The 10,718-nt window shown below is 37.7% G+C and overlaps 1 protein-coding gene across 1 annotated transcript in view; it reads right to left on the bottom strand.

Annotated features, from left to right (window-relative positions):
* Positions 1-7,545: 7,545 nt before the first annotated feature.
* The window catches only part of GBE1 (1,4-alpha-glucan branching enzyme 1), a 361,102-nt gene continuing 357,929 nt past the window's right edge, over positions 7,546-10,718 (bottom strand). Inside the window, exon 16 of the mRNA XM_040980626.1 lies at positions 7,546-7,664. Coding sequence (XP_040836560.1) covers positions 7,662-7,664 — 3 coding nt within the window. The 3' untranslated portion in view covers positions 7,546-7,661. The remainder of the gene's footprint in view (positions 7,665-10,718) is intronic.

Genomic DNA, 10,718 nt, shown 5'->3' with positions numbered 1-10,718 from the left:
CTGAGAGCAATTAAAATATGTTCCATATATTTTTTTCAAAAAAAGTGTTATTAAGACTCAACATGCCAAACGTGCTTCTTGATTATATCATAGACAGTCTGCTATGATCACCTTTTTGATAAAATATTTTAGGACATCTAAAATAACCAATTTCAATAAAGCAATTAACTTTTTATTGGTAGACTGATTTATGTTAAATGTATGTTCTTGAATTCTTAAGACATGTAAGCAAAATCCTAAATTAAATATAAATTCTACTTCCACTGACCAAGTCCATGTGTCTTTGAATTTCTGGTGGCAATGCAGAAGTATAAATTCTGCCTTAAATCCCGAGGTGTAGGCCCAGCATCTTCCCACAGGTCCCTGGGCTCGCTGAGCCTTGCCTCAACTGCTTTATATTTTCAAAGTGTGCTCTAGTCTTCCCATGCTTATGAGTGCTGGAAATTGATTCTGAATGAAGATTAACCAGTTTTCTACATATATGGGACGTGCCTCATGTATTAAATGCTACATCTCTTTCTCTAACAAAATTAGTCCTCACAGAGCTTGAGGAATAGCTAAAAAAATAAAAAAAGAAAGTGTACCAAAAAACTTCATAATATCCATATTGTGCTATTCTAATTAAAGTCATGAAATATATTTGTGTTCTGTATGCTTGTTACATCATACACCTTTGATAAGTATTTGCAATTTTCATAAACAAATGGGAAGCTATACCGTGACCTCAGTCAATTCAAACATGTTTTTCATGTCTGGTCATTTACAACATACTGGATGAAGGTTTATCTATGTTTTCCCCAGCCCCAACAACTTTCAGATGAAAATATATATCTGTTTATGACATGGCATAGTTGGTAAACTTGCCACCTGTGACACTGGCATGCCATTTGGACTTTAATCCTTATCCTGGCTGCTCCACTTCTGATCCAGCTGCCTGCTAATGGCCTGAGAAAATCAACTAAGTGTAGATCAAGTGTTTGGGTCCCTAATACTCAAGTGGGAATCCTGAAGAACCTGGTTTCAACCTGGCTTCAACCTGGCCTAGCGCTGACTTTTGTTAGCCATCTAGGGAGTGAACTGGTGGCTAAGATATAACAAAGGGTGTGGCAACTGCACTAAAAGAAAAACATTCTGGAAAAATTGTCTGGAGGAGTCAGGTCTCTCTGCACATGGATCCATTCTTGAAGTTGACATCTGACATATATTCAGAAAAATTAACTTTCAAATATTCAGTTGTGCTGCCGTGTACACCTTTATACCTATTCATGCATGCATAGAAGTAAATACAATGCTGTGAAGGACAGGTATGGATTGTGTTGGCTAATGCTTACATGACAAAAAGGCCATGTAACCCATTCATAAAATTAGTTTCAACATCGAAGTGATCAGTAACAAGGATGTATACAGGGCAGCTTTGAAGTATGAATTCAAAATGATCTGCTTCCCTAGATTCTGACCAATACTGGATTGGAACCAGTAGGGAAAAGAAAATGCTTTCACTGTCTCCAATTTTACAATTCATTGCCAATCAGCATTCTATAAGAGCAATGCTTATGCTTTGTGGCACAGGCCTCAACAGGCAACAAAAGTGTGGAGACGGGGCTTATATTAGTTCTGTTGTTGTGATTATAAATAAAATAACAGAGCAACTTTTTGGGAAGTAAAATATTTATTGTATCACACAGTTTGGAGATTTACCATTCAATTCTAGGAAGCTTACTTAGTCTAACTTCTTGTCAAGGCTGGCAATGACAGATCACAGATGCAGGTATGGTCTTATGGTGACCTAGAAAACACAAGGGCAAGTTAAGTCAAACTTGGTTGAAATAACCAGCTCTCTTATGAGAACTAATTTTTTAAGAGCAAATCCTAAATGACATAAAAATGACACTGTCCCCACCTCCTTGCCATCAAAATCATATCATGACTATGCCCTAATGTTTAACATTATCATCAATCCATTAATGGTTAACAAGAATTTGGAGTTTAAACATCTTCATGATTTTTGAAAGTTAAGTGCAATTCAAACCATAACAGAGTTCCATCCAGCTTTACAAATAGGGGGCAACTGGTATGCCTAGCACCCTGGGACTACCCCATGAGAAAAAAATCACAAAATTATGATTTTTATAACTCTTGCTTTTACTTGCTCCTTGCTACCCTACATAAGGAAAATGAACAGGTAAATGTTTAGAAGGAAGATTCAGAATCTGAAACATCAAGAAAGAAGCAATAGCTAGTCTTTCAGCATATGTCTGAAATTTTCTCCAAGTCATGAGATGTCCCCCCCCCCACCCCCCGGTTCATGGAGTATTAAATAGAGCTATGGTTTTACTCTGGAAATGCTGAACTATGTGTGTTAATTGTTCCTGAAGAGGGAAGCCGAATCAAGAGAAACAAGTCTGAAACTATAGAAAATAATTAGTCAACTTTAGTATTTCAACTTTAGATCAAATTGCACACAAGTGTAATGAATTAATGGGGCCCAAAATGTTCCTCTCATTACTTTTTCTTACCTACTTTAGCTTTTCTGCTCTATGTATAACCCACGAATCTACCATTCATGCCCAGGGAAGATATCCCCGAGTCTGTCACTCGCTGCCTGTTGTATGACTACTACAGATATTGTTCTAACTTCAAAAACCCAAATGCAATCACTGAAGAAAGACTAACAGCACTCTCTTCCGAGAACTTAAAGGAGATTGCTGGAGGGAGAAAGCACCAGAAGCATAGTGCCCCTCTCCGGATTCACTTCCTAACCCTAACGATGATAAGATCTTTTGATGCTTCGCTTTGATTATTTTCAAAGACTTAAATCGATTACTGCCAAAGATATGAAGACACAGTTACAATGAATTCCAAAAATTCACTTGAACTGTTCCAGAATTTTCTTCATGAAGTTGAATTTAAAGTTCTCTATCAGGGTGTCTCCAAAGCCCTAAGCTCCTGGTGAAGAGGACAGACAGCAGATATAGGAGAAAGCGAAGCACGGTTCAACAGAGAAACAGATGTACCAGAGCAGGAAGTAGCTTTAAAGAACCCACCTAGCACAGGGACCCCAGGAAGAGGAACAAGCTAAAATGGAGGAAATATGGATCATCAACCCACCTCCCCTGGCATTGTTTTTGTGTGTGAAAAATAAGATTGTTTTTCCTCTGCCGACAGGTTGTTCCCACCAAGCCTTGCAAATTATGTAAGACATAGCAAAGCAGTTTGAACATGAACAATCCTGCAACACGTTTAAATGTTTCTTCCCCATTATTTCAAGCTTAAATTCATGTCTGGCTCCTTTGTATGTGCATTTGCCTCTTTAATAATAAGTGCAGAATCTAAAGACCACAAATATCATTCTTTCAGGAAAGCCTTAGAGTGAAAAGAAAAATGCTTGCTGCAGTTTTGTTTCGTGTTTAGTATTTTCCTCTAGTTCATCATGTACTCTTTGCTAGAGTATATATTTAGGTTATGATATGTGGGACCCACTTCTTTACTGCTTTATATTTTGGGCAAATTTCCTTTTGCTTTTCTGCAAATATATCAATTTTTTCACTACTCCCCCTTATACCACAAAGTAGCTGTGCAATCAGTTTATTTAAAAGCTTTAGTAAGTCAATATTTTCTTCATCCCAACTAAGCAATTATTTGTGATGACAATAAGTATGTATCAACATAATGCACATTAGTAGCTCAGCATTTTGTAAATAGATTCCAAAGCAGTGGATTCCCATGGAGAAAATTTACATTCATTTTAAATCAAGATTCCATCAATTCATAAAAATCTGAAGTGGGAAGAAAGAAAATAGGCACCTATTGTTTCCCTTAGCCTCGTGTTTTTGGAGCTCCCAACCCCCACCTTCTAAGAAGAGTGAACTGAGAACAACAAACAGAAAAACTTCCTTACACAAAGCTGCAGTGGATATGGAAATGCTTCTGGAATTTTCCCAAAGATTTTAACCAAATAGTCAAATCATAATAAGTATTCACTGTAGCACTGTTGAAGCCTGCTGCAGTTACACATCATAAACGGAAGCCAAATCACGCCCTTATGTAAGATGACTGATATAGCAGAAAAACAAGTAATAAACAATCTCAAGCTTCTCAAGTAGGGAAACCTACTTGTGATTTTGCTCCTAGTTGTCTTTCTCCCGCTACATACACACTGTTCATTTGTAAAGGTCTCTACAAGGCTTGTATAAAAATCAGCTTAGCCAATATACCATCATTCCAGTCTGCTTTGCACGTTCCTTTGAAGAACTGCAATCCCATTTGTGAATACTTGCTGTGTCAAAATGCATGAAATGTGGTTGTACAGCATTCCTGAAAGTAGAGCTTTATTTATGAAATATGTATGTCAAACAAAGAAGTCCTAAATACGTGTTCATATGCCTTACAGGCAAGTGTTTTGTCTTTTGCAACCAGTGGGCTGCTTTAATAATGCCCTTCATACTGATTGCCTAAATGAAATAGCACAATGGGGCTTTTCTAATTGAACATAAAGCTATCATCAAAAACTTCAGTATTGGATGTGGCACTGAGCGGTAAAACAGCCTAACCTGGAATCTCACCAGCAAACTGGCTCTGTCCAGTCCATGACCAAGCTACCCATCCCTGCTTTCTGAAAAGCACTTCCTCGTTGGTTTCTTTTTCTGCTAAATTACTTTATGGATTCCTATGACATTTCACATTTCTTTTAATAGGTAATTATTCAACTCGATTGGAGCTATTTGTAAATATGTTTTCATGCATTCAACTCCTCAGAAATGGTTAAATAGGCATCCAAACTACACTTTCTCTCCTAAACAGGGAGAAAATATTATATTGACAACTAATTTTCCCGTGGAATCATATGTTTTTAAGAAATTTTCCTTTAATTCACTACAAAAAACCAAGGCACTATTTTGCCAGCAAGTGCATGCTAGCTAAGGTTTTCAGTGTCTTTTCAACTTATTTTTAACCTTGGCTTTCTGTTTGTGCCAAAAAAGATCATCTTCTTCCTGAGGATTTTTCTCCTCTTTTTGCTGATTAGCTATAGAATGAGGAGAAGCACCTGACGGGGCCACATGAAGAAGGATGCTAAGCGGTTTACAAGTCTCAGTAATTAATGACTATTTTTATCACAAAGAGTATAGACTGGCTTCTTCCGTCTATCTGAAACTCAATGTAAGCCCCTATAAGCCTCAATGCTGCATAATTGGTGCAATAGAGCTGAAAATGAGATGGAGGATATAATACAGCTTCAGTAATCCTGCCTTTAGCTAAAATGGAACAGTAGAAGCTCTTGGCAGCCCCAACGTGCTTGCCGCTAAGATTTAAAGCCAGACAGCTGTCTGTGGTGTTCCTTGGAAGCCCGTATCACTGTATGATCCTTAAATAGGGTTCAAATGTTTTAAATAATTACATTTATGAGAATGATTTACTGTGGTAAACAATTTGTTTCTCAGCATTTGGGCTCTAATTGGATGTTTTTCCCAATTAGGAGCAATCATGGCCTATGTACTTCTATCACTTTTTATTCTGACCACCCTGTGCTTATAATGTGCTCTCAAACCCCAGAGGAAGAACAATTGGGTTTTGCTTTCTCAGTGTTGTTATTAAAAACCTACTCTCTTGTAAATTGTAATATGCTAATAATAGGTCTGGAGATTCTACTGCCAAATGAAAAAGAAAGTCACATTCATGAAGGCATGCTAAGTGAGACCACAGTAAGTGCTGGGTAATGTGTTTGCTTTAGGTTTGTGGCCGTCCCTTCAAAACCCTGGACAGTATCGCAATGTCTGAACCAGCCATAATCACAAATAAGCTCCTGCGAAGTTTATACAATTTGGCTGGGGAAAAAAAAAAACTCAGAAACAAAAAGCATACGAAGGGAAAGAATGGGAAAACCTAGCAGATTCTGAGACAAGTAGGGTCATTTTCAGCAACCTGATTTAATAGCGCGGAAGTGTTTCACTCATGCTCCCCTCACAGTTCCAGGCACACCCACCAGAAAAACAGAAGACTGGATTCTCTGAACGAAGGCGATATTGGAAATCCCCCAGAAGCAAATTCCATGAGATTTATCTGCCCCCTCCCTACTCCTAGTTCCCCCATGTTGTTACTATAGTAAGTCCATCATTCTGCTATTTAAGAGTACCCTGAAATTGTAGGCATGGAAAATGGCAGACAGCCCAGCATCCTATAGTCAAGTTACATTCAACAGTTTGGGAATCCATCATTGATTTGAAAGTAGAGATGCACATACACTGCATTGTATCTTCATATCTGGTTGTGATAGTCTCTATTACACAGTTACTATACATTCTTTTAAATGAAAAGCCATAAGACAAAATCAATAACAGAGAAGAATGGAAAATTTACAACAACATGGAGTTTAAAAGCATGCTACTGAATGACAAATGTGTAGATGAAGAAATAAAAAATAAAAATTTTAAAAATAGAATAAGGGCCCGGCACCGTGGCCTAGTGGCTAAAAGTCCTCACCTTGAACGCACCAGGATCCCATATGACCGCTGGTTCTAATCCCAGCAGCCCCACTTCCCATCCAGCTCCCTGCTTGTGGCCTGGGAAAGCAGTCAAGGACGACCCAGAGGCTTGGGACCCTGCACCCTTGTGGGAGACCCAGAATTGCTTCTGGCTCCTGGCTTTGGATTGGCTCATTCCTAGGCATTGTGGCCGCTTGGGGAGTGAATCGTTGGATGAAAGATCTTCTTCTCTGCCTCTCTCCTCTCTATATATCTGACTTTCCAATAAAAACAAGTTAATCTTAAAACTAATAATAAAAACTAGAAGAAAATAAAAAGCAAAGAAAGCAAGCAAAGGGGACTTGCTGAATAAGGACTATATATGCTTCAGATTTGAAGCACCATAGTGAAAAGTCATATTTTACCAGCAGTGGGGACATCCCAGGTTCTTCTGATTTGTATCAAAGATGACTCTTACACAGCACCTGATGCTGAAGCAGTTTATGCAGACAGTAATCCTACAGAATGGACAGGACTACATACCTTTGCAGTAGACCAGATATAGGGTTCAGATGGCCACCAGACTGGGCTGTCCTTCCAGTGACTCTTCTCAGAGTTTGGGTAATCCTTTCCCTTTTTTATTCCTGTATTCAGTCCCTTAGTTACCAATGACTTCTTTCATAAAAGCAACTTTCAAGTATTCTTGTAATGCTGACATTTCTTGTAGAACTCATGAAATTTGCACTGTCCTAAATTGATGTTGCCTCCAGGCTAGAGTCTTTAGGCTCCTCCCTCTAATTCAGGGAACCACTAATCCTCAGCTCGCATTATACTGTGTTGCTAACTGGCCCATACTGCAGGAACTGTGAGATATTTCAGTGACCCATGGAGTTATCAGAAGACTTAGAATTATGACATGCCGTTCTTGCAAAGTGTGCTCCAGTTAGATTTGTGTACAATAATATAATATAGATAAGTCTAATGAGATAGAAAAGCCAGTTCTACCTGAAAACGTTAAAGAATTAGTATAAGTAACAAAATTCTTTGCTAGGATGGGAATTCAAAGCATAATATTCCTCATGCATGGCCAAAGGATGTAGTCTTATATTGCGTTTTGTCCCTTTTATAGCTGCACTAGTCTTCAATGAAGAGAATGGTTTCACAAGGAGTTGTAGAGGAAGGTTAAAGAATGGTTCCAACTGTTCACTGAAAGATAAAATTAAATAAAAATGAAATGTTTGTTCATTAATTTGATTGTCCTCACAGGCTTAAAGACTTTAGCAATTAAAATTATGATATTTTCTTCCATGCGGATTTGGAAATACAGTACTTCCTTCCAGCTCAATGTAAAAACCAGAGCATGGAGACAATAGAACACAGTTGAGGTGACAGAAGAATTAATGCTGCTAGACTCTAGAGCTCCTGACAGTGAGCCCCAATTCTTTCCAATATTGATTCTATGGCCTGAGGAAATTCTTCAAAATGAGGTTATCAAACTGCCGTATCAATTATCTGGCGTGACTAAATGAATTGCTGCATAGAAATGCATAGAATACCACAAATGCACAGGAAAAATTTAATAAGTATTAGCTATTGTTATTTTTATTAAAAAGCTACTGATAAAAATCTCTTGGTGGACATGTATCTGCCTGTATATAAGGTATCTATACAGCAAAGTACATTTAACATCTACAGTTTGATCACCAACAAATTCAAAGGCAGTACAGAACAGTATTAATTAAAAAATGAATAAACAGGCAAGTTTTTACTCCAGTTTCCAATGATCACACTCACAGGCAGCAGTGGATACTGAACCGGCATCCTGCAGCTCACATCTGTTGTCTTGTGCATTTATTTAACACTCCTCATGAACTTTCCATAAAGAGTGATGGTTTTGGTGAGATTGACTTTGGTAACAGTCCAAATAAATGCAAGGACTGGTAATTAGGAAAGAAATTGTCACGCAGAGGGTTTGGATAAAGAACACAGACATAGAGGAACGGGGTGGGGGGGAGGTAAATCCCCAAGGACAGCAGTCTACCCAGGTGCTTGATGGACCCATTTGAAGTACATGCATAAATAGATGCGAGCCACTGCCTCGGCAGAATGCCCCCATGGTCTACGTTTGTAGTTAGTACATTCCTGCCCCAAATCCTAAGACATTCTTCTTTTGGGATTTGGAAAAGTGCTCATTCACCAGTCTTTTGCAAGAATAAATTCAATCTTGCAACCAGCTCTAGTGTACCACAAACACACAGAGATTTATTTTAAAAGCTTTTCAATATTACTTCAGTATTGCTTTAAGTAAGTACAAATGTACATTATGCTGGTCTTCATAATGCCCAGTTAGCTTAGCTTTATAAACATAGTTTCAAAAAGATATTGGCTAGTCTGCTTAAGATTATCTGTAATGTGAAGCAGCAAGTCCTATGTTTGATTTATTGGTCCTTCTAAGAAATCATTTATTTTGAACACTGTCTATGCCAGGAATATCTGTTACTGTTTTATATTCTTCAATGTTGTACGAGCTGCTTTGAAAATACTAATATTTATTGCAGTTTGGTACTCGTGTATCTAATTTAAAATGATTTTCTCTTTGGATAACCTTGGCTACATCTGACTCAGAACAATTCTCCACATTTCTATAGGATTATCACAGTGTTACATGGGTTTGTTGCTACAGCGTTATTGTATTAAAATAATAATGTGCTCAGATAGGATTTGGGGTTATAAAACTTTTTATTGCAAAACAATAAAAACATTTTCTCAACCACTCTGGAATTGAACATTCTCATGAATTTTTTGTTATTTGTGTTTGGAAAACCCAAAGATCAGGCTTTAGCTTTGCTTACTTCTTCAGTCTCACACATTTTATGAAAAGAATGTGGACTTTTGTGACTTTCTTGTTCTTGCACAGTTTAAATCAGTGGGTGGATGTACAGGTAGAGACAATGGCAGACAGTCTAACATACTGCTTGTGTTCTATTCTGGTTCCATCTTTTTAGATCTGAACTCTGCTCCCCCCAAAAAATGACAAAATAATTCCATTTTTTCCTCTCCTTTTCCTACCAAGGTCATCTTTGGCTCTAACTTCTCTCTCCAGTGTCCAGCATTGTGTAAGTCTACAAATCTTCACGTTTTTGTAATGTAAAACTACTGGGGAGATACAAAGAAGAGACTAGGGGCTCTTCTTTGGGCTAGTAGATTTGGAAGGAATATTTCAGGAAATTTGCATGTCAAGATTTGATACCAGATTTACTAGAAACAAATAGTAGTGTAAACATTTTAGTGATATCTTCATCATCTATGTAATTGGATGGATATAATCAATTTTCTTTCCTACTCTTTTATTTTTATTACATCAAGTTCATTTTTTTACTACATATATTTAAGTTATTCAACTTTGCATTTGAAGTACGATGAAATTACATACAAGTAATTTAACATATACATCATCTTACACAGCTGATGTCTTGGGGAGGTAGAAAACCCTAAACTAACATGTATTCTCAAAAAAATTCCCATACTATAGAGCAGTGGTTATCAAAACAGCCTGGTACTGGCACAAAGACAGAAAGGAAGATCAATGGAATAGAATAGAAGCTCCAAAAGGGAACCCACACAAATACAACCAATTAATCTTTGACAAAAAGACCAATGACAACTCAAGCAAGTGGGAAGGCCTCTTTAGTAAATGTTGTTGGGACAACTGGCTGATAGCCTGTAGAAACAAAAAGATAGACCCACATCTATCACCATACACCAAGATCCAATCTACATGGATAAAAGACCTAAACCTACATCCAGAAACCTTCAAACTCTTGCAAGAAAATGTAGGAAATACCCTGCAAGACCTAGGAGTAGGTCCCAACTTTCTAAGAAGGACACCAAAAGCAATAGCAGTTGAGAACAGAATAAACAAATGGGACCTCATCAAACTAAGAAGCTTCTGTACAGCAAGGGAAACAATCAACAAAGTAAAAAAGCAACCCACAGAGTGGGAGAAGATCTTTGCACACGATATAGGCGATAGGGGGCTAATTTCCAGGATATACAAAGAACTTCAAAACAACCAAAAAACCAAAACAAATAAGCCACTCAAGAAATGGGCACGGGAAATGGGCAAACATTTCACAAAGGAACAAATCCAAATGGCAAACAAACATATGAAAAAATGTTCCAGCTCCCTAGCAATAAGGGAAATCCAAATTAAAACATCGATGAGGTACCACCTAACACCAGCAAGATTGGCCCACATAA

Source organism: Ochotona curzoniae, unplaced genomic scaffold, assembly GCF_017591425.1.
Source record: "Ochotona curzoniae isolate NIBS_2020 unplaced genomic scaffold, NIBS_Ocur_1.0 contig_3498, whole genome shotgun sequence".
NCBI lineage: Eukaryota > Metazoa > Chordata > Mammalia > Lagomorpha > Ochotonidae > Ochotona > Ochotona curzoniae.
The sequence above is the reverse complement of the archived record's forward strand: the minus strand, read 5'-3'. Positions and strand labels throughout refer to the sequence as shown.